We start from the raw sequence: 23939 nt of genomic DNA on the forward strand, positions 1-23939 counted from the left end.
TGGAAATAGCTCCCACATTGTACTTATAGGGTAGGTGTAGGGTATTATAAAGGCGGCACCAACTTTTGCCTTTCCTTACTGGTTATTTTATAAAAGCTAGCCGCTACCGGCAAAAAGGAAATTTGTCGGCTTCTTTATACCTGTTTTGGGATAAGATAACCCCATACTTGTTGTTCAGACTTATTAAAATGTGCAGATAAATCTATGACACACCACTTAGAAAACAACCCACAAATTATCCGATAAAGGCAAATTTCTTACAATGTCTTATAGGTTTCTTTGTTAGACATTATCTCAATTGTATATGTATTTGGAAGTGCATATAAATTTGGGTTCAAATCATCGAATATCTGCAACAGTTTATTGGGTCCCTATAATGCACGTATAAACGCACGCATTTATCGTTCAACAAAGATTTTTATTGTTTTTGCAATTTAGATTAAACAAAACGATATAAAAAGCCTGCATTCATTGAGATTGGGAGTAGTGATTCTTTCAAAAAGCGCAATGCAACTTATCGTGGTAATAGCTACTGCTGCCTTAGTACTGGCTCTGGTGTCAGCAGACGAACCAGCTGCTGCTCGTTACGATGGTTTTAAAGTCTACAAAGTATTTGTCAAGGACGAACAACAACTGGATGAATTCAAGAAGATGTCAAGTAACCTGCCGGTAAGCTCTCTCAATAATTGGCAACAAGAATTTCTTTCAGTTTCACGTTTTTCCAAACAGGTACATTTTCTGGGTGCCATTGGCGGTCCGGATAAACATTATGATGTGGCCATCGATCCTGCCAATCACGAAGCCATGGAAAGCTATCTGCAGGACAATGAATTGGGCTACGTACGCACCATAGACGATTTGCAAGCGTAAGCATTTTGAGGAAATAATTTATTTCACAAAGGACGTAATTATTTTGACTATCATTTATCTTCAGCATTCTTGATGAAAGCGTGCCTCAAACAAAATGGCTGTTCCCCTCAAAGCATTCATTTAACTGGACCGCATACCATGACTTGAAGCCTCTTTATGAGTGGCTAGACTATGTGACCATCCGTAATCATCTTAAAGTAACTCCCTTTGTGATTGGATATTCGTATGAACGAAGACCCATTAAAGCGATTCGCATTTCTATGAAATTGGGAAACAAAGCTATTTTCATTGAGTCCAACATTCACGCTATCGAATGGATTTCGTCGGCCACCACCACCTGCTTTATTGATAGATTGCTGAAAGCCGAGAATAAGGATATGAAGAATTTGTTGTGGAATTACGATTGGATATTTGTACCAGTCCTTAATCCCGACGGTTTTGAGTTTTCTCGTCATAAGGTACGTTTGTGGCGTAAGAATCGCAAACCCACCGGTTTCTCCAACTCCTCCGGCCCTTGCTATGGTGTCGATTTGAATCGCAACTTCGACTTCGAATGGGGAGGCAAGTGTCCCTTAAGCCATTGCAATGAGTATATCGATGGCTTAATGTAAAAAGGTTCTAAATCGATGATGTTTTTTGTTTATTATGGAAGACAAATGTCAGATACACCTTCCCTCAAAATTTCAGGTGCATCCATTTGCCACTAACGGATTTATAAAGATTTCAAGAAAGGACTAAGTCAACTTTTTTCCTTCACCTGTAATGAAATCTAAAATGTAGTCAGGGTTTTTTATTTTTTTCATTCTGGTAGATACCTCACGATTTCAATAAAACCTCAATGTCAAGTCTTTTCCTTCTCCCGTAAAATAACAACAAATTGAGTTAGGCCCCTTTTACATTAAGCCAACAATATGTACTAATAACATCTCACTTACAGAAACTGGTTGGAATATCGATGTTCCCTGCGATCACTGGTATGGAGGTGCAAAACCCGATTCTGAGCCCGAAGTGAAAGCTTTGGAAAGATTTGTTAAGAGTTTTCCTCGAAAATACATTCGAATGTATTTGGCTTTCCATTCGTATGGCAACATGGTTCTATTGCCCTACGGCCATACCATTGATGAATTCCCAGAAAACTATGACCAAATGATGCGCATTGCCAAAGCTTTTGCTGCCGGTGCCAAAGTCAAATATGGAACCGTATTTCGAAGTGGTGCCAGTGGTCTTCTAAATTGTAAGGATTGAGTTTTCGAAAAATTCTCATTTTTCACCTTACCTACACCAATGATTCTATTATGGTTCTTTTTTATAGATTTAGTTTCTGGTTCGGCCAAGGACTGGGCATATGGTATTCGACACATTCCTTTCACTGCCACTATTGAATTACGCGACGATGGTTCTAAGTATGGTTTCTTCTTGCCTGCTTCCCAAATTCTTGAGGTTTGTGACGAAGTGACTGATGGTATTGTGGCAATGGTTGATCAAGCTAAGGCTGAGGGTCTTTTTTAATTTTTTTTTTTTATAATTAAAAATAATTTTAATAATTAAAATAGAGTGATCACTAACACAGATGACATAATTCCATTATTCTTATCATTACTTAATATATCGATAAATCAGAGTATATTCTAATAAAGAAGTTTTTATCAACTGTCTTTGGTACCTTTTGCTGGTTAAAGGGGAATCGTGACCGAAAACTAAAATCCGCATTCCATTTGACAGCCCCAGCATTTTGTGCATCCACCATAAGAGTGGAAAGGTCTCTGGGTCCCCTATCCCTCCTCCAAAATTCTAAAATCAAATTTAAATTTTTGCTTAGCTCCATCGTTCCATCATGTATTCTATTAAAAATTTACGCAAACATAGTTGATGGACACATTTGTACTTTACGTATAACATTTCTGCTAAATCGGCCACAAATTTAAGCTTCTTGGGGCAGTAGAAGCAGGGTTGCGGGTCGGAGTCGAGCAATGTTGTCCACAGTCGGAGTCGAGAAGATTATCTCGACTCCAGCTCCGGACAAAGTAAAAACAAATATTTTAGCAAGGCCGAACTTTGGATACCCACCACCTCGGGTATAAATGTAAACCACCTCTCGTCATAATCCGATGAAAAATGCATAATTTACCCCATAGCAGCTATATCAAAATATGGTCCTATTTGGAACAAATTCGACACGGATATTGAGTGGTCAAATAAGTACAAGTCATTTTTCAATTTCGTAAATTGCTAGCCATATCCAAAAAAAGACCTATCTTAACCATATACGACACAGATGTCGAAAAGCACAACATAAGTCACTGTGCCAAATTTCAGAGAGATCGGTGTATATGGCAGCTATGCTCAAATCTGAACCGATCTGGGCCAAATTGTAGAAAGATGTCAAAGAACCTAACACAACTCACTGTCCCAAATTTCGGCGACATCGGACAATAAATGCGCCTTTTATTGGACCAAAACCTTAAATCTAGAGATCGGTCTATATGGCAGTTATATTCAAATCTGGACCGATCTGAGACAAATTAAAGAAGGATGTCGAAGGTCCTAACACAACTCACTGTAACAAATTTCAGCGACATCGGACAATAAATGCGCCTTTTATGGGCCCAAAACCTTAAATCGAGAGATCGGTCTATATGCAGCTATATCCAAATCTGGACCAATCAAGGCCAAATTAAAGAAAGATGTCGAAGGGCCTAAATTCAGCTAAATCGGATAATAAATGTGGCATTTATGGGCCTAAGACCCTTAATCGGAGGATCGGTCTAAATGGCAACTATATCCAAATCTGAACCGATCAGGGCCAAATTAAAGAAAGATGTCGAAGGGCCTAAGACAACTCACTGTCCCAAATTTCAGCAAAATCGGATAATAAATGTGTCATTTATGGGCCTAAGACCCTTAATCGGAGGATCGGTCCATATAGCAGCTATATCCAAATCTGAACCGATCAGGGCCAAATTGACGAAGAATGTGGAAGAGCCTAATACAATCTGTCCCGAGATTCAGCAAAATCGTATTATAAATGTGGCTTTTATGGGCTCAAGACCCTAAATCGGAGAATCGGTATATATGGCAGCTATATCCAAATCTGAATCGATCTGGGCCAAATTGACGAAGGATGTCGAAGGGCCTAACACAACTCACTGTCCGAAATTTCAGCAAAATCGGATAATAAATGTGGCTTTTATGGTCCAAGACCCTAAATCGGAGGATCGGTCTATATGGCGGCTATATCCAAATCTGAACCGATCGAGATCAAATTAAAGAAAGATGTCGAGTGAGCTAAATCAACTCCCTGTCCCGAATTTCAGCAAAATCGGAAATATAATTGTGGCTTTTACGGGCCTAAGACCCTAAATCGACGGATCGGTCTATATGGAAGCTATATCCAAATCTGGACCGATCTGGTCCTTCCTTCGATTGACGAAGGATGTCGAAGGGTCTAACACAACTCACTGTCCCAAATTTCAGCAAAATCGAATAATAAATGTGGCTTTTATTATCCTAATACCCCAAATCGGTCGATCGGTCTATATGGGATCTATATCAAGATAAATTCTGATATAGCCCGATCTTCGAACTTAACCTGCTTATGGACAAACAAAAAATCTGTGCAAAATTTCAGCGCAATATCTCTATTTTTAAAGACTGTAGCGTGATTTCAACAGACGGACGGACATGGCTAGATTGTCTTAGATTTTTACGACGATCAAGAATATACACACTTCATATATACACTCCTAGGTGTGGGTGCCTTGGCACCTGTAGTCGAGAGTAATGTTGCAAACGCACAACCAGTCGTCAGACTAACGAGGGATGCGCAGTTTGTCCCCAGCCTTTGTGTAAAGGTGGTGTTTCCGAAAGCGACAGTATCAATGAAACAGTCATCGCAGCTGAATCGGGAGATGAGGGCAATAGTTAACGAGGGCTTTGGTCTAGCAAGAGGACCGAGAAAGCGATCAGGGGCACGACGAAGGAGACAGAGAAATATAACCGGACCAAAGTGCAGTATGCTGGTAGGGATAGAATAGACATTCCAGACACTTCTGCGGAAGCTGGAAAAAGAATCAGATCTCCTGAAGAGCATAACACTGGTAAGACCCTGAAGAGGAAAACGAGCTCCGCGCTTTCAAGAAATCTCGGAAAATCACAAAAGAGACTTCAGACAGTGTCCTGCGGAGGTGACAAAGTCGGAATTGGAACGAAGAAAGCGCGCACGACCCCTGAGTCGTCATGGAGGACTGTGACTTCCAAAAGGAGGCCACATCCATCAAGGACGCTGAGAATGGTAAGGAGCTGAGCTGACTTATGGAGTCATCAATATCGGCAGTGCATCCGGTGAGATTCCACCAGATCATCGGTTCCAAGTGAGGGGTTCCACCCATACGAATTATGAGCTGCAAGTATAAAGGGGACATCGTAACGCTGCATTTTGCGTCAGCGGAACGTATTGATACCGTTAAAAAGCTCGTTGAAAGTATTCACACTCCCTGGGGCGCAGTGCTCGAAATTGTGAGATCGATCGACATCCCTTAGCACTCAAAGGTCTTGGTCTAGTCGGCGTTCACAAATTTTTTCAACGGCTTGTGACTCTGTAATTGCATTCTTTATTCCGTCAGTTATTAGCTGTTACTTTTAGCTTGCTTTAGAAAAAAAGTGCGCGAAATTTTGTTTACATTTGTTTGTTTGGCGTCAATTTTAATATGGGTACCACATGTATTGAAAGAAATTCATTTAACAAACCGAATCAACGCTTGTGATATGCACCTTAAACGCAATGAATTCGATCCGTTTTTAAAACGAATCATAACTGGAGATGAAAAATGGATTATTTACAACAACGTTAGTCGAAAACGATCATGGTCCAAGCATGGTGAACCAGCTCAAACCACTTCAAAGGCTGATATCCACCAAAAGAAGGTTATGCTGTCTGTTTGGTGGGATTGGAAGGGTGTGGTATATTTTGAGCTGCTTCCAAGGAACCAAACGATTAATTCGGATGTTTACTGTCAGCAATTGGACAAATTAAATACAGCCATCAAGGAGAAGCGACCAGAATTGGTCAATCGTAAAGGTGTCATATTCCACCAGGACAACGGGTGAGTGAGCTTGGCTGGGAACTTTTGATGCATCCACCATATAGCCCTGACCTTGCACCATCAGACTACCATTTATTTCGATCTTTGCATAACTCCTTAAATGGTAAAACTTTCGGCAATGATGAGGCTATAAAATCGCACTTGGTTCAGTTTTTTGCAGATAAATGCCAGAAGTTCTATGAGCGTGGAATACTAAATTTGCCAGGAAGATGCCAATAGGTTATCGAACAAAATTGCAATTATATATTTGATTAAAGTTCATTCTAAGTTTTATTAAAAATGCATTTAATTTTTTTTTAAAAATCCGCAATTACTTTTTGGCAACCCATATTATTCCCAGAGTTGTCAACGTCGGATGCAACAGTGATGAGATAGGAAGACGGTGGCATCACTTTGTCTGTCTTCGGGCTCTCCTACACCGCCACCCGCGTCGGAGCTGCACCGACTGGCGAGGAAGTCAAAACAGATAGGATATGCGTTACTAATAGGGTGCGAAGCGACCTCTAAAAACTTTTCGTGGGGTAGTACCAACAATAAGCGGTGCTAAGCTGGCAGATTTTTTGAATACGAATACGACCTAATAACACTTAATATTGGTAACACCACTATCTTTGTTAATAGGATTAGGGAGGAGCTTTTAAATGTGACAATATGTCCGGAAAATCCGGAAAAAGTCATGAGGTTAAGTATTGAAGGGTCTCTATTGAAGGGTCTCCTTCTCTGACCATCGCTACATTAAGTTTAGAATAGCTCGGCCAGCGCCGAATTCGATAAGCTTCCATATTCAGTTGAAAAACAACTGGTCAAAATACGGAAGGCTACTCAGAAGAAGACTTGGGCAAGATAATTGAGATTGTCTAAGCATAGAAGACATTGAAGACAATGTCGATAGGATTTCGACTGCACTAGTGGAGTCTTTTGACTCCTCTTCGGAAAGGGAAATCAGCCCAAGAAAAAACCTTAGATGACCGGAGAGATTCGCAACATTGGGAAAAAGGTCCGCAGACTTTTTAACAGAGCATGTCGTAAAAAAGCGAAAAAAATATTGGGATGTGTATTACATACGGCTCAAGGATTAACAGAGTAGCAAAACGTGCCTCCTGGAAGCTTTTCTGCACAAAAGACATTGGCGACAATGTCGACAGAATTATTACTGCACTGGTGGGTTCTTTCGAAGATAGTTGTCCTCTCCTGGAAAGCAAATAAGCCCCAGAAATCAAAAACCCATGAAAATGAAACGTTAGTAGACGACATGGGTGTGAGAGCAGAGACAACGAAGGACATGTTGAGGCTTTTGATAAAAATGCATTTTACACACGATACGACGGGACTCACGAAGACACCGGAAACTTAGAATAATGGGATTGATCGAAGCCTTATCATTACAGAATTTATGATAAAGGAAGCCTTGAGGAGCTTCAAACCATATAAGTCACCCTGATGGAATATTTCCGGCGTTACAACAGAAGGATGCGGACTAACTGGCGCTCCATCTGTCCACAATTTTCAGAACGTGCCTGGCACTTGCATATACTCCGAAAGCCTGGCAGGAGGCAATAGTGGTATTTATACCCAAGCCCGGCAAGGCAATTTATGCGACACTAAAGGCCTATAAGCCTTACGTACTTTCTACTCAAAACCATGGATCGCAATGTGGATACCATGATAAAGAGTAGGACATGCAGCGAATACTCAAATACAAACAGCATGCCTATGACAAGGGAAGGTCGGTGGAGATTACCCTGCGAGAGCTGGTGCATAAAATGGAAGAATCCTTCGATGCCCAACCTTACTGAGCAGGGATTTGGAAAACAGTTAAGGATTGGTAAATAGCACGGAATTCCTAACTTAGTTTTTTTTTCGATGTGACTTTTTTCGTAATTAAATCGCACAACAAGCCGATTACTGACATAGGTGTGCGCTCTTAATACCAAAAAATAACGTCGAAAAAGAAAATCTAAGTCAGGAACCACGCCTCTTAGTTGGTATTGACCTAAACGGCTTAACAATGTTTGAGTTTTATATACAGAACTCCAACCATGGTCAGGGGTCAGATTTCCACCACTGTTGAATAAGCCTCACCCTCTTGTCATGATCATTTGGCTTACGGTTACAGTTGAGAAAGCAGTGACATTACTCATTCCTGGGACCTGGACACATATGCTGTCGACGATTCCTCCTTAGATGCTTCCCCAGCCGGTGCAGCAAAGGGTCTTATGAATTCCTTTCCCGCTGGCACACACTTTGAATCCAATTCAACAGAGGGGTATTTTTTGGGAGATACCTTCATCGGATGTTGGGGGGTCCATAAAACTCACTGTAACGGCGGTAATAGGTTGTAAAAACACATTTCTGGGCTCAAACCCTAAAACCGGGAGATAGCTTCATCCAAACACGGCACTTTTTTTACTGAAATCTTGACAAAAATACGACTTTAATAAATCTAGGTTTTCTTATTGGAAGATCGATTTAAAGGGTGCTATATAAAGATAAAGGCCATCTTTGTACTTTAAGCTGTGGAGTGATTTCGACAAACTGATGGACGGACACGAATATAACGATGATCTAGTATATATTCTTTCTAGGGTTGATGTTATGTTGATAATTTGATGTGTTGCAAATTGAAAGTGGCCAATTCTTCGGTGATGTGTACTGGAACATGTACCGAATTCCTGGCTTTTAGAACATTTGGTAGGTTTTGGTAGGCTTTCTTAAATGTGGTAAAGTGCCACCACTGATCCGAATCTATATTCGCACCACAGGATCGATCGTACATCTAATGTACATCTGGATGAATGCCCTCTATCTATCAGAACGTTATCAATTTGGTTCCACGTGTTTTGATCGGGTGACAGCCATGTGGCTCTGTGAATATTTTTATGTTGAAATTTGGTATTGCTAACTACCATGTTTTTTTCCACGGAGAAATCTATCAGCCTCAACCCATTACTGGAAATCATCTTATGGAGGCAAAACTTTCCGACTGTTGGACCAAAGATATCTTCCTTCCCTAAATTCGCATTAAAATCTCTCAGAACGATTTCAATATCATGGGCGGGGCAATGGTCATATTCTTTCACTAGGCGCTCGTAGAAAATATCCTTGGTCTACTCGTCCTTGTCCTGTCCGTCGGGGCATGGACACAAATAAGGCTGATGTTGAAGAATTAAGCTTTTATGCGGATTGTGGCTCGCCTCTCATCCATCGGAGTAAAGCTGGAGACAAGGTGTTTCAGTCTCCGACTAACCACAAATCCACAGTCTAATTCATGCCTCGTGTTATGGCAGCTATAGTATTGTTCGTCACTGTTTGGTATTGTTGTGACGCCATTCCCAGTCCATCGCACTTCCTGTAAGGCGGTATCATTTGCCTTGTACATCTCCAATACATCATTCAGCTCGTATGCTGCACCTTCTCCATAGAGAGTGCGGACATTCCAGGTGCAGCAAATCATGGTCCGCAAATCATGGTCCTTTTTTCGTTTGCGTGGGTCGTCAACGTTGGAGGGGTCCGATTTTATACCCACCACCGATAGGGGGTACATTCATTTAGTCATTCCGTTTGCAACACATCGAAATATCAATTTCCGACCCTACAGAGTATATATATATTCTAGATCAGTGTAAAAATCTAAGACGATCTAGCCATGTCCGTCCGTCTGTCTGTTTGTTGAAATCTCGCTACAATCTTTAAAAATTAAGATATTGCCCTTAAACTTAGCACAGATTCTTTTTTTGTCCATAAGCAGATTAAGTTCGAAGATGGGCTATATCGGACTATATCTTGATATAGACCCCATATAGACGTATCCGCCGATTTAGGGTCTTGGGCCCATAAAAACCACATTTACTATCAGATTTTGCTGAAATTTGGGACAGTGAGTTGTGTTAGGCCCTTCGACATCCTTCTTCAATTTGGCTTAGATTGGTCCAGATTTGGATATAGCTGCCATATAGACCGATATCTCGATAAAAATATCCATAAAAATCACATTTATTATACGATTTCGTTGAAATTTGACACAATGACTTATGTTAGGGTTTTCGGCATCCGCGTCGTATATGGTTCAGATCGGTCTATATTTGGATATGGTTACCAAAAAGACCAATATTTTGTTTTACAAAATTGAACAATGACTTGTTCTGATTAGACCTCTAAATATGTGTGTCGAATTTGGTCCAAACCGGACCATATTTCGATAAAGCTGCTTTTCACCGGATTATGACGAAAGGTGGTTTACATATATACTCGAGGTGGTGAGTATGCAAAGTTTGGCCCTGCGCTACTTAACGCTTTTTTACTTGTTAATATCCTTTGTTTCTCATAGTGTTTCTTATAGGTTTCCGAGGGCGGGCTACTGGTCAAGCGCTCCAACCGCATGGGTTTTGTGGATTCGCACATGTATTCCTCGTTGTCATGAGCCGTTTGCTCCAAGATTCGACGCTCGCCTCCAGCCGCCCCTAACCTGGAAACAGACGCCTATGTTACCCATTGGTTATTTAAAGGCGCCAATAACTCGTCTTGTCATCACGAGTATCATTGGCACTCAGTATTTAATTAAGAGCCAGTGCCACCTGACTCCTCACTGAGACTCTCCTCTCGAAAAGCCATATATCCAAGGCCATAAATTCAAAATAATATTTTTTTACATTGCATTTTTATTTGATTTGATTTCACAATCATAAACCATCCTGGCTATTATTGACTACACGTTATTTTTAATAAAATTGTGTGGAATTTGTTGGGCTTATTAGCGATTTAGAACCAATTAAAAAGTCCCTCAGATCTCGCCTTGCGAACCATTGCCACAATACCATCAGTCACTTCGTCACAAACCTCAAGAATTTGGGAGGCAGGCAAGAAGAAACCATACTTAGAACCATCGTCGCGCAATTCAATGGTGGCAGTGAAAGGAATACCTCGAACACCATATGCCCAGTCCTTGGCCGAACCAGAAACTAAATCTATAAAAAAGGACCATAATAGAATCATTGGTGTAGGTAAGGTAAAAAATTAGAGTTTCTCGAAAACTCAATCCTTACAATTTAGAAGACCACTGGCACCACTTCGAAATACGGTCCCATATTTGACTTTGGCTCCAGCAGCAAAAGCTTCGGCAATGCGCATCATTTGTTGATAGTTATCTGGGAATTCATCAATGGTGTGACCATAGGGCAATAGAACCATGTTGCCATATGAATGGAAAGCCAAATACATTCGAATGTAGTTTCGGGGAAAACTCTTGACAAAGTTTTGTAGAGCTTGCACTTCGGGCTCAGAGTCGGGCTCAGCACCACCATACCAGTGATCGCAGGGAACATCAATGTTCCAACCAGATCCTGTAAATGAAACCAATTATTAATATATTCATTGAAATGGCCAATTGGACACTTGCTTCCCCATTCAAAGTCAAAGTTGCGATTCATATCGACGCCATAGCAAGGTCCGGAGGAGTTAGAGAAACCGGTGGGTTTGCGATTCTTACGCCACAAACGTTCCTTATAATGAGTATACTCCAAACCATCGGGATTAAGGACTGGCACAAATATCCAATCATAGTTCCACAACAAATTTATCAATTCCCCATCACGGGCTTTCAGCAATCTATCTATGAAGCAGGTGGTGGTGGCCGATGAGATCCATTCGATAGCGTGAATGTTGGACTCAATGAAAATAGCCTTGTTTCCCAGTCTGGTAGAGATACGAACCGCCCTGATGGGACGATTTTCATAGGAGTATCCAATTACGTACGATTTAACTCTAATATCTCGCTTTATGAGGTCCATCCAATCGTAAATGTTTTTTAAATCATGATAATGGGTCCAGTTTAGAGCAGAGTGGAATGGACCCTTTGCCTGAGGAACGAGTGGGCTCTCATCAAGAATGCTGTAAAGAAATCGAATGTCATATACGAACTCACATAATTAACTAAAGGCTTGGACAGAATGAGTGCGTCGAGGAAGGAGCATCGCGTTGAAAAATGGAACACAGCAAAGTAAAGCAATTTTTAACTTTGGCAAAATGATGCTCGTTTTCAAGAGTCAAAGTTCAAAATGTTTTAACATTTCCGCCTTGCTTAAGTGGGATTTGTGTGCAGAGTTGCATTTGTGCAAAGCGACGCTTAAAGCTCAACGCGCCCATTCTGTTTCGGTCTTATTGCTTACGCTTGCAGATCATCAATGGTGCGTTCGTAGCTCATTTCACTGTTCTGCAGAAAATCTTCCATGGCCTTGTGATTGACAGGATCGATGGCCACATCATAACTACGCCCGGCGCCAGCTATGTCAGTCAGAAATTGCACCTGTTTATCATAAATTATCCTTTAAAAAAAATTTCGTTCTATCGATCTCAATATTGTGCTTACCGGAAGGTTGTTTGACATCCCCTTGAATTCATCCAATTGTTGTTCGTCCTTGACAAAGACTTTGTAGACTTTAAAGTCATCGTAACGAGCAGCAGCTGGTTGGTTAGCTGAAGCCAGACCAAGGAGTGCTGCTAAGGTTGTTATTACCACAACGAGTTTCATTGTACCTTCTTTGGAAGAAACCCAAGTATTATGTATAGCACTAACCAACGGAGGCTTTTTATACCAATTTTTGAAAGTAGTTCAATGATTTCATACAATTATGGATCATTTTAGGGGCCAATTTATGCCTATGCAGTCTCAATGTTATCTTAATATGAGTGTCAGTAAAATTGTATGTCTGGATACTACGTTATCTACGAGGTGTTCACATGTTCACTATTTGCAAAGCTAATGGCGATTATATCTAATCGTAAAATTTGCATTATAACTAAAAAGTTGGTTATATTAACCAATATCTGGGTTGTTTTAAATTAAGAAATTTATAACATTTTAGATTAAACGATATCTACCCTCATTGAAAATATCTCCTCACTGATAATAATACAGTCTGCCGATGGTTAATAGTGAAGAAATCAAAACAATATCGTCTGGTATGGATAGCTCATAAAACGATAAGAAGCTTTTGGTATGAGATTTACTATTTTCTAATTGGCTTCAAACAAATGTTACCTACTCTGATTTCAGTAAAGCATTTGATGCGATGAATCACGGTCTTCTTTTGTATCCATTACTGCGGGTTCGAGTGTATCGGCTGGACACATTATTCCAGCAGCTGAATCTGTAGCTGCAGGTTCATCGCTATCTCATTCGAATCCATTACACGAAAATAGTCTTAATCCATTACAGTGGGTTGAACTTGAACTTTGGGGTCTATTGAACTACCTTTGACTACTTAAACGAGCGAATCCGAGCATGCGTCCGTCACTGCGGATATTTTCTGATACTCCGATACCGCAAGGATATGGTTGTTGCATCTACAACAACCCAAAGAACCAAATGTCGGATGTAAGAGAAAACTGAATAAATTCTTAAGTCTCCCGACAAGATCTTACCGAGTTCGTTCCGAATTCTGTTCGACATTCTGAGAAAATTTTTGTTCCGAAAGTTTTGAAAGAATTTTGAACGAAGTCTGTATGGTTTTTATACCCTCCACCATAGGATGGGGGTATACTAATTTCGTCATTCTGTGTGAAATATCTCGAAATATGCGTCTGAGACCCCATAAAGTATAAATATATTGTTGATCGTCATGTCATTTTAAGTCGATCTAGCCATGTCCGTCCGTCTGTCTGTCGAAAGCACGCTAACTTTTGAAGGAGCAGATCTAGCCGCTTGAAATTTTTTACAAATACTTCTTATTAGTGTAGGTCGGTTGGGATTGTAAATGGACCAAATCGGTCGATGTTTTGATATAGCTCCCATATTAACCGATCTTGGGTCTTGGCTTCTTGAGCCTCTAGAGGGTGCAGTTCTAGTCCGATTTGACTGAAATTTTGCACATAGTGTTTTGATATCACTTCCAATAACTGTGGTAAGTATGGTTTAAATCGGTCCATGTTTTGATATAGCTGCCATATAAACCGATCTTGGATCTTGACTTCTTGAGCCTCTAGAATGCGCAATTCTCATCCGATTTGGCTGAAATTTTGCATCAGTTATTTTGTCATGACTTCCAACAACTGCGCTAAGTATGGTTCAAATCGGTCCATGTGTTGATATACCTGCCATATAAACCTAACTTGGGTCTTGACTTCTTGAGCCTCCAGAGGGCGCAATTCTCGTCCGATTTGACTGAAATTTTGCTCGTAGGGTTTTGGTATCACTTTCAATAACTGTGTTATGTATGATTTAAATCGGTTCATAATCTGGTATAGCTGTCATATAAACCGATCTGGATCTTGACTTCTTGAGCCAATAGAGCGCGCAATTCTCATCCGATTTGGCTGAAATTGTGCATGAGTTGTTTTGTTATGACTTCCAATAACTGTGCTGAGTATGGCGCAAATCGGTACATAAACTGATAGAGCTGCCATATAAATCGATCTTGGGTCTTGAATTTTTGAGCCTCTAGAGCGCGCAATTCTCGTCCGGTTTGACTGCAATTTTGCACGTAGGGTTTTGGTGTCACTTCCAATAACTGTGTTATGTATGATTTAAATCGGTTCATAATCTGGTATAACTGTCATATAAACCGATCTTGGATCTTGACTTCTTGACTTCTTGAGCCAATAGAGCGCGCAATTCTCATCCGATTCGGCTGAAATTTTGCATAAGTTGTTTTGTTATGACTTCCAATAACTGTGCTGTGTATGGCACAAATCGGTACACAAACTGATATAGCTGCCATTTAAACCGATCTGGGATCTTGAGACTCTAGAGGGTGCAATTCCCATTCGATTTGGCAGAAATTTTGTACAACGGCTTCTCTCATGACCTTCAACATACATGTCTAATATGTATATGTCTGAATCGATCATAGCTTGATACAGCCCCCATATAATCCTATCTCCCGATTTTGCTTCTTGAGCCCCTACGAGGCACAATTCTTATCCGAATGAACTGAAATATTACACAATGACTTCTACAATGTTCAGCATTCATTTATGATCCGAATCGGACTATAACTTGATATAACTTCAATAGCATAACAGTTCTTATTCAATATTATTTGTTTGCCTAAAAAGAGATACCGCGCATAGAACTCGACAAATGCGAGCCATGGTGGAGGGGTATATAAGATTCGGCTCGGCCGAACTTAGCACGCTTTTACTTGTTTTTTTTAATTGTTCTTCCGACAGTTCGTAAGAAATTATCAACTATTTCTTCACTGTTTATCTGTAGGCATTTCGGAAGTTATTCTGAACTATGTAAAATTCCGCTGATAGAGAAAACAGGTGGAATATATCAACCTTTTTATGTGCGCCTACGATATTTTGAAAGACCGTTCAAAGTTGACCAGTTTTCGATATTAACAGAAAACAAGTAAAAGCGTGCTAAGTTCGGCCGGGACAAATCTTATATATCCTCCACCATGGATCAAATTTGTCGAGTTCTTTTCCCGGTATTTCTGTTGTGCTGTTTCGAGCTATAAACCGATTCAGACCATATTTAGCACGTATGTTGAAGGTCATGTACGTTGTACGAAATTTCAGCCAAACAATTACGCCCTCTAGAGGCTCAAAAAATCAAGATCCCAGATCGGTTTATATGACAGCTATATCAGGTTTGCACCATACTAAGTACAGTTGTTGGAAGTCTTAACAAAACACTTCATGCCAAATTTCAACCAAATCGAATAGGAATTACGCCCTCTAGAGGCTCAAGAAGTAAAAAAGGGAGATCGGTTTATATGGGAGCTGTATTATACTATAGACCGATTTGGATCGCATTTGACACGTACGTGGGAGGTTATGGGAGAAGCCGTTGTTCAAAATTTCAGCCAAATTGAATAATAATTACGCCTTCTAGAGGCTCAAGAAGTCAGGATCCCAGATCGGTTTATATGACAGCTATATCAGGTTATGAACCGATTTAAACCATACTTAGCACAGTTGATGGAAGTCAGAATGAAACACGTCATGCTAAATTTCAGCCAAATTGGATTGGAATTGCGCGCTCTAGAGGCTCAAGAAGTCAAGACCCCAGATCGGTTTATATGACTGCTATATCAGGTTATGAACCCATTTCCACCATACTTAGCATAGTTGTTGGAAGTTATACCGAAACACGTCATACCAAATTTAAGCCAAATCGGATAAGAATTGCGCCCTCTAGAGGCTAAATAAGTCAAGATCCAAGATCGGTTTATATGGCAGCTATATCAAAACATGGACCGATAGAGCGCATTTACAATCCCAACCGACCTACACTAATAGAAGTTTTTGTGCAAAATTTCAAGTGGCTAACTTTACTCTTTCGAAAGTTTGCTGCTTTCTACAGACAGACGGACAGATGGACGGACGGACATTGCTAGAACGACTTAAAATGTTAAGTCGATCAAGAATATATATACTTTATGGGGTCTTAGACGAATATTTCGAGGAGTTGCAAACAGAATTACAAAATATAGCCCGATCCGCCGGTTTAGGGTCTTAGGCCCAAAAAAGCCACATTTATTATCTGATTTTTCTGAAATTTAGGACAGTGAGTTGTGTTAGGCCCCTCAACATCCTTTTCCAATTTGGCCCAGATCGGTACAGATTTGGATATAGCTGCCATATAGACCTATCTCTCGATTTAAGGTCTTAGTCCCATAAAAGGTGTATTTATTGTCCGATTTTGCCAAAATTTGTGGCCTTCGATATTCTTCTTCAATTTGGTCCCGATCATTCCAGATTTGATTATAGCTGCCATAAGGTTTTAAGGATTTAAGGTCTTGGGCTCATAAAAGGCGTATTTATTGTCCGATGTCGCCAAAATTTGGGACAGTGAGTTGTGTTAGGCCAGTCGATATCATTCTTCAATTTGGCCCAGACCGGTCTAGATTTGGATATAGCTGTCATATAGACCGATCTCTCGATTTAAGGTCTTGGGCCCATAAAATTCGCATTTATTGTCTGATGTTCCCGAAATTTGGGACAGGGTGTTGTGTTAGGCCCATCGACATTCTTCTTCAATTAGGCCCAGATCGGTCTAGAGTAGGATAGCTGCCATATAGACCGGTCTCTCGATTTAAGAACTTGGGCCCATGAAAAGTGCATTATTAACGGATTTCGCTGAAATTTGACACAGTGGCTTATGTTAGGCTTTTCGCCATCAGTGTCCTATATGGTTCAGATCGGTCTATATTTGGATTATAGCTGCCGAATAGACCAATGTTGAACAGTGACTTGTATATATCAGACCACTCAATGTCCGTGCCGATTTTGAACCAAATCGGCCGTATTTCGATTTAGCTGCTATGGGTGCATAAATAATGGATTTTTCACCGGATTAGGACGAAAGGTTATTTACATATGTACCCGAGGTGGTGGGTATCCAAAGTTCTCCCCGGCCGAGTTTAATACTTTTTTACTTGTTTGTTTGCTGTTGTGTAATTTTTTCCCCGACAAGGAATTATGAACGATATCTGAACTCAATGCCGAATGTTTTCGTCTTTTTTTGGCTTGCTTTTTGGCATATTTTTGGTGGAGACCAGCGTAGCTACGGGGTTAGCATGTATTCCCCAATGACGCTGAGTGATTGGGTTCGTATCCTGGCCAGAATATCAGAAAAACTTTTCAGTCGTGTTACCCCCTTCTATTTCTGGCGACATTTGTGAGGTATAGTGCCATGTTAGAACTTCTCCCCAAAGGGGTGTTGTCGCGCCGTTCGGACTCGACTATAAAAAGGAGATCCTTAATGGAATGAAAAAAATCGAAATCTATAAAAATTCTTGGAATTCGATAAGACGGAATACACATCCAATTCTAAAAAAAATATTCCAAAATTCGGTAAGAAATCGACAAGACAAGTCAGAAAACAAATTCGTATTCATTAAGACTCAACATCAGAATTCGGTCAGAAGTCTTAACGACAACTCCAAACTTACTTCCGAATTTCCCATAATTTTGGTTCAGAACTCTTTAAGCCTTCTATCAGAAACATCGGCAGAAACTTCAGATTTTCCTCCGATATTTCGTTCCAAAGTCGTGTCAACCACTCCATATATTTTTCGGTAACAATTCTTTCAGACTTCGGATCCGAATTCGGATGAACTTTCCGTCTTTAATACAGACTTCTGATCGAATTTTGAACGTTTGGTGCACTGGGTACTTGATTAGGTTAGATTGGTAGGGTCGCCCACCATAGGTGAGTTCAATCGCAAGCCAGTTTGGCCCATTGTTATACCCCAGAAAGAAAAAGCAGAGAAAGAAGATGTGAGTCCTCGAACTAAAAACAGAGGTTATACTCGAATGAAAAAGGAATGGAGAACCAGAGCAGGGGGTAAAAAAAGCACATCCGCATGCTAGCAGGGATGTACCTTCACCGGAGCCTATGGCCTCCTCGTCGGAACCATTCCGTCCCGTCAACAAATCTCAGGCGACATCCCAGAGGTACGTTCGCAAGTTCACACATATCGCAGGAGAACCGGCTCCCCAAAAGGGAGAGCCTGTGACCCTGCAGCCCCGGACATCCACATAGTAAGTGCTCGATAGTCTCCTACTCATCCTCATCGAGGCCACTCCTGCTAAAGTCAAAATGCGGTATTCCCATGCGCGCAGCCATGCACAGTGTCCGGTTATGACCCCTGTTATGGCACTCATCGACCTCTTAACGAACGCCAGCAACTCCCTCGTCCTCCACCGGTCGATGACAGGCCAGAACGCCTAGTAATCTCTTCTACTGTGTTTTTAAATAGCTCGACAAATGACACGTAGGCAAGACAGGTGGCTGGTTCGCCAGACTCAGACGAACCCCTTCTGGAGCATTCATCCGTCCCCTCAATTCTTGGAGTTCCGTCATGTCCGGGAACCAATCTCAGCGTTACTCCTGGACTCGAGCCATTCCAGGGACTCAAATAATGCGCCACGCACCTCGACCTCACCTTCTTCGACCCCAAGGGCTTAAGCGCCGCCATACTGTCCACATTGAGGGCGGTAAATCCAGAGTTTCTCTTGGGGCTACTGTAATGGCTCAGACCTATGCCTGAAAAACCGTACACCACTCCGGTAGTCTCAGTGACATACCGATATTGAGTGCGTCAGAGTAGACCACAGTCTAAGCGCCACCTTGGCGGTGCAGTTTTGAATATAGGCCCCAACGGAATGCATATCCATCATCGCTTCCAGTGTCCCTGTGACCGCTACGCAGGCCAGTCTCTGGACTTTCACGAATTCCCTCGTGCGAGTCCTCTTCTCCACGGCCTTCCACCATAGCAGTGCTCCATTGGGCAGTACGGGTTTCACGATGTCCGTATACATTCAATAAATCATTTTGGGAATTACCCCCAATTCCTACCGACCATCCTCCTGGAGGACTAAAAAGCGGGCTTTCTTCTCTGTATTCCCCTTCCAGGATAGCTTTGAATCGTATTTGAACCATATTTACTCTGGTTAATGGCGGAGGTCAATTTCTTCGAGTGCGGTCGTTCTCCAAGGACCACATTCACCCGGTAGCTATTCACCGCATATGCTACCTTGTCTGCATCTTTCTTGTAGCGCTTAACCTTTCGCTCAAGATCATGAAGATCCATCTTGAGGCTACTGGGCGGTGGATAACTGTCCGCAAAATTAAGTGATTGGTCCTTGCGATAAGGAATTGCTAAGGCAGCACGTAGTTATTTCTTAGCACGTGTAGGATGAGGCAGCCGTTCACTCATCGACTTCCTATAAATTTTCTGATTCCCAAGAACTCAATGAAAGCTTCTGCCCACATTCTATCCAGACCCATCAGCGGAGATCCCTTTTCGGAAACACGATGTCCAGCCTGTAGCAAAGAGGACTCTTCTGGTATAAAATCCGTTGCGAAGCCACATCGCCAGCCACTGGAAGAATGACTCAATTTTAAAGAACGGCAATATTCCAGACTCCTTCAGTCTAAGCATGTACGTTGCCTAACACCAAATTTAAAGGTACATAAGATGAAGCACGACATGACATGACAGCTTCTCTCCTCTCTATCTAAGAGATTAGAACTGCCACGGGATCTTGTAACTTTACGATCGTCCTGCGAAGGGCGCAACTGCCCGAGCCTGATGCCTTAAAAGACTCACACAGGTAGAATCGCTTGAATCGCACTATCGTAAAAATCCCTTTTAACGTTTGTGGCCTAAGCATCCACTCGTCCCTATCAAGTTGCGAGAGGAATAGATCGCATTCAGTCTCCTCCAGAATCTTTCCTCGATATTCCTTCTCCAATTTAGTGACTGATGAAGAATCACAACCGATTTTTGGCCTTCGGAAAGAGCGGCAGTTCTACCCCAAACAGCACAGTTTTCGTTTCCTATCCATATTCCATATTCCATATTTCGTTTTGTTTGTCCATATTCCGTATGAAGCATTCCTGTGTACGCGCCCGGTAGCTTGCAGCTAAGCTTCTCGTGACAGCAATGAACATCACACAGATCTGTGTGGTGCTCACCACTATCCCGTGCCGGGTGGTTTCCTGCCGAAAAGTACAAGCTGAGTGATTCTAGGATTTATGCCAAGACAACTGGCCTTTGTCCATCCAGACAGCTGCCTTTTCGGCTCCTGAACTAGGTTCGTTATAGTAGAATAAACTGCCACCTACCATGAGAATGACATTATCTGTGTAGGCTGCGACCATCCCCCCTTTCCTCCTCGATGCATCTGAGTATCCCATTGAAAACCAAAAGTCAAGTAATCTCTTCAGAGTCTTTAAGGCGAAAGATAAAGACTAATTGGTATGTAGTCCTTATGAAAGTGTGGTGTGATTTCTTAGCTTTCAGATTGAAAACCACCCTTCTGGTTGACACGTAATGCAGGATTCCTCACTTTATAACAAAGCAGGCATTTTCATTATACGAAATAATTTTAGTCATTTGTCAGAAAGACGAAATTTTTGTTAAATTTTTAATTGTTGTCATTTTACTTTTTGTTACCGACTTCATGCCAACTCTTTTGGCTACTTTTGTACTTGTTCAGAAATTTCTTAAACACCTTTGAATCCTTTCGCCGGATGGTTATATTCTTCCGATTGTAGAGCCCACTTGTACTCTATCTAAGCTTCCCTTGTTTAACGTTCATCAAAACAGGGCGCGATCTCTTAGCAGTGTGGGTAGGAAAACAGCATTCCTCAGCAGGCAGGATAATAAAATACGGCTTGGATGCTTAAACCCCAAGACAAATTTACCTTGCTTAAAAACTCAGTTTCTGTACTAATTAGTACAAAAATTCAATTCATGGTGCAAAAGTGTATGAAATCATGAAATATGTTCAAACCATTTTAAAGTCACCCTGTAATATCAAGTTAAAATGAAATTTTTAACATTCCGTATGGCTCACCCTGTGCACGTCGTAGATGACAAGTTGATTATTTTTTGTGCGCCATCTACACAAATTCATTCGAATGAATTTGCAAATAGGAACTTGGCAGCATTGCGCAATTGACATAAGTAATCAGCTGTTATGAAACGTTTGCCATATTTGAGATTGCAAGCAATTCTTTTATTCAACTAGTATCTAAGAATCTATTAAATTAACACACATTCATCATGTCTTATATGCTTCCACATTTACACAATGGATGGCAGGTGGACCAGGCCATTCTATCGGAGGAAGACCGAGTTGTGGTAAGCGTTCGTGGTTTGTTTATGTTTCTCAATTTACCTCGAGTTTTCCATTGGTTGTTCGCTGCAGGTTATACGTTTTGGCCACGATTGGGATCCCGCTTGCATGAAAATGGATGAAGTTATGTACAGCATAGCTGAGAAAGTGAAAAACTTTGCCGTCATTTATTTGGTGGACATAACGGAAGTTCCTGATTTCAACAAAATGTACGAATTGTATGATCCGTGCACTGTGATGTTCTTTTTCCGCAACAAACACATTATGATTGATTTGGGAACGGGTAATAATAACAAAATCAATTGGCCCCTGGAGGATAAACAAGAAATGATTGACATAGTTGAAACTGTATACAGGGGTGCACGTAAAGGCCGTGGTTTGGTGGTATCTCCGAAAGATTACTCAACCAAATATAGATATTAAGAAGACGGCGGGAATATAAGATTTAATTGTAAGTTTGAAATAAGCATACTTTACTAGTGCGTCTTTTTAGAAACTATATTTTAATGATAACTTTAGTTTGCCAACTTGCTGCACTGATCGAATAAATAGTATTTATAATATATGCAAGGAAACAACCTGTTTGCATATCTCGCGTAAGAAAATAACACCGTGCTGGTTGTCATTTCTTGTGGAATATATTTACACTGGTATTTTCTCTGATTTCTGGCGAAAACATAGAAATTTCTCCCCAAAGAGATATCGCACTGCGGCATCCCGTTCGGATTCGGATATAAAAAGGAGGGCCCTTATCATTGAGTTTAAACTTGAATCGGACACCACTCATTGATGTGTGAGAAGTTTGTCCTGTTCCTTAATGAAATGTTCATGGGCAAAATCTCCAATTTGCATTAACCAAACTTTATGTAGATTTGAAATAGGATTATTTGACAGACTTCCATTCTAGAATTGTCAAATAAACCTACTTTAAGGCTTCTTTAAGTTCTGTGAGTACCATGAAGGATTGGTTGTTGTTGTTGTGGCCGGTATTAAAACCCATCGTAGCAGAAACGACGATAAACGAGAGGTTTTGTGGGATTCTGCATAGCATGCTGGGCAGAAATCTGGTTTTCCTCATAACTGCAAAAGGATATCTGATTGGATGATGGGATATATTCTATATAGAAGCTGAGATTATTATGATCTGACTGCAGTTGCATTTACTCCGCCTTTTCTACTTAAAATCAAGGAAAGCGTTGTAGATACCATGATAAAGAGTAGGACATTCAGACAACTGCTCAAACACAAACAGCATATCTATGTCAAGCGAAGGTCGATGCAGACTGCCCTGCACGAGGATGTGCATAAAATAGAAAAATCTGTTGATGCCAAGACGTACACATTCGCGGTATGCATTAACATCGAGGGATTGTTGTTGTTGTAGCCACATTTTGAAGTGGAGGTGGCGATTCTCGTCAAGCTCCTGTAGGCGAGTAAGCTCGTTCCGATAGCCGCGGGATGGCCTTTGGTTATTTAAAGGTGCCAAAAAAAAAAACTCGATTTAGATTTAATCACTTATACTCACCACCATAGGATAGAGAGTTGTTGTTGTTGTTGTAGCAGTTTATTGTGTTCTATCTTTCGTTTGCTTGATTCTGTTGAATGTCAAGACCCAGGAACTCTGCGACTAAGATGGGGTGCGTCCACAGGGATCTGGGTTTGAGTCGAGTGTGTCTGGCTGGGTAGTTAAACAGTTGACGTGTATCGCGCGATCCCTGGTTACAATTGAGACATACATCTTGCAGGTCGGCATCAATCCTAGCTCTGTGGGAATTGAGGCGGCTGCATCTGCCGGAACATAATTGAGCCAGAACTACTCTGGTTTGCCGGGGGAGGTCGGTTTCTTCAAGTGCAATGGGACGCGGTCGTTCTCCAAGGACTACATTCACCCGGTAGGCATTTACCTCATCTGCTACCGTGTCTGCGTGAATGTTGTCTAGACCTGCCTGATATGCCGCTTGATCTAGAGGTTCTCTCTTGTAGCGCTCAACCTCACGCTCTAGATCTTGTAGATCTACCTTAAGGCTTCTGGGAGTTGGATATCTATCCACAAGATGATGATTTGGATGGTCTCTGCGATAACAGCCCAGACAGCCCGTCACAGTTCGGCCAATTGCTTTGTACATGGTCAACAAGGTTTCTTTGTCTGCACCCCAAGTACTGCCAGCAAGTGACTTGAGGACCTTTTTTCTACTTTTGACGTTATCGCAAATTGCTGTGGCATGTGGGGAAATGTGTAAGAGCTGTCAAATGTGACGCCAAGTGTTTTGGGACACTTGATGGTCGGAATCATTTCTCCATCGACCATCACAGTCAGCTCAGTATTTACCTCACGCGTATTTGTAGTGAACAGTGTGGCTGAAGATTTGGTGG

General features: G+C 41.3%; 3 protein-coding genes across 3 annotated transcripts; 2 read left to right on the forward strand and 1 right to left on the reverse strand.

Moving 5' to 3' along the window:
- LOC106092711 (zinc carboxypeptidase) lies at nucleotides 1-2379 on the forward strand. The gene is made up of 6 exons (XM_013259622.2): nucleotides 1-30; nucleotides 439-669; nucleotides 730-866; nucleotides 935-1431; nucleotides 1808-2104; nucleotides 2183-2379. The coding sequence occupies exons 2-6, from the start codon at nucleotides 508-510 to the stop codon at nucleotides 2377-2379; spliced, it is 1290 nt and encodes a 429-aa protein (XP_013115076.2). The 5' UTR covers nucleotides 1-30; nucleotides 439-507.
- An 8251-nt stretch (nucleotides 2380-10630) lies between these two features.
- Nucleotides 10631-21110, reverse strand: LOC106092709 (zinc carboxypeptidase). Its single transcript, XM_013259621.2, has 6 exons — nucleotides 20940-21110; nucleotides 12337-12506; nucleotides 12137-12273; nucleotides 11368-11858; nucleotides 11015-11311; nucleotides 10631-10936 (listed from the first exon to the last, which is right to left on the reverse strand). Exons 2-6 carry the CDS (start codon nucleotides 12496-12498, stop codon nucleotides 10731-10733), a joined length of 1293 nt encoding a protein of 430 aa, XP_013115075.2. The 5' UTR covers nucleotides 12499-12506; nucleotides 20940-21110; the 3' UTR covers nucleotides 10631-10730.
- Nucleotides 21111-21419: 309 nt separating this feature from the next.
- Nucleotides 21420-22174, forward strand: LOC106092713 (thioredoxin-like protein 4A). The gene is made up of 2 exons (XM_013259625.2): nucleotides 21420-21571; nucleotides 21639-22174. The coding sequence occupies exons 1-2, from the start codon at nucleotides 21494-21496 to the stop codon at nucleotides 21987-21989; spliced, it is 429 nt and encodes a 142-aa protein (XP_013115079.1). The 5' UTR covers nucleotides 21420-21493; the 3' UTR covers nucleotides 21990-22174.
- Nucleotides 22175-23939: the final 1765 nt, after the last annotated feature.

This window comes from Stomoxys calcitrans, chromosome 3 (assembly GCF_963082655.1).
Source record: "Stomoxys calcitrans chromosome 3, idStoCalc2.1, whole genome shotgun sequence".
Lineage (NCBI taxonomy): Eukaryota > Metazoa > Arthropoda > Insecta > Diptera > Muscidae > Stomoxys > Stomoxys calcitrans.

What these genes read in the sequence shown, in the direction of transcription:
- LOC106092711 (XM_013259622.2), top strand. Translation starts at nt 508, where the DNA reads ATGCAACTTATCGTGGTAATAGCTACTGCTGCCTTAGTACTGGCTCTG. An exon ending in ACCATAGACGATTTGCAAGC is followed by an intron (nt 867 to 934) that starts GTAAGCATTTTG and finishes ATTTATCTTCAG; the next exon opens with CATTCTTGATGAAAGCGTGC. An exon ending in CTTCGACTTCGAATGGGGAG is followed by an intron (nt 1,432 to 1,807) that starts GCAAGTGTCCCT and finishes TCTCACTTACAG; the next exon opens with AAACTGGTTGGAATATCGAT.
- LOC106092709 (XM_013259621.2), bottom strand. Translation starts at nt 12,498, where the DNA reads ATGAAACTCGTTGTGGTAATAACAACCTTAGCAGCACTCCTTGGTCTG. An exon ending in GGATGTCAAACAACCTTCCG is followed by an intron (nt 12,274 to 12,336) that starts GTAAGCACAATA and finishes TATGATAAACAG; the next exon opens with GTGCAATTTCTGACTGACAT. An exon ending in CTTTGACTTTGAATGGGGAA is followed by an intron (nt 11,312 to 11,367) that starts GCAAGTGTCCAA and finishes TTTCATTTACAG; the next exon opens with GATCTGGTTGGAACATTGAT.
- LOC106092713 (XM_013259625.2), top strand. Translation starts at nt 21,494, where the DNA reads ATGTCTTATATGCTTCCACATTTACACAATGGATGGCAGGTGGACCAG. An exon ending in CGGAGGAAGACCGAGTTGTG is followed by an intron (nt 21,572 to 21,638) that starts GTAAGCGTTCGT and finishes TGTTCGCTGCAG; the next exon opens with GTTATACGTTTTGGCCACGA.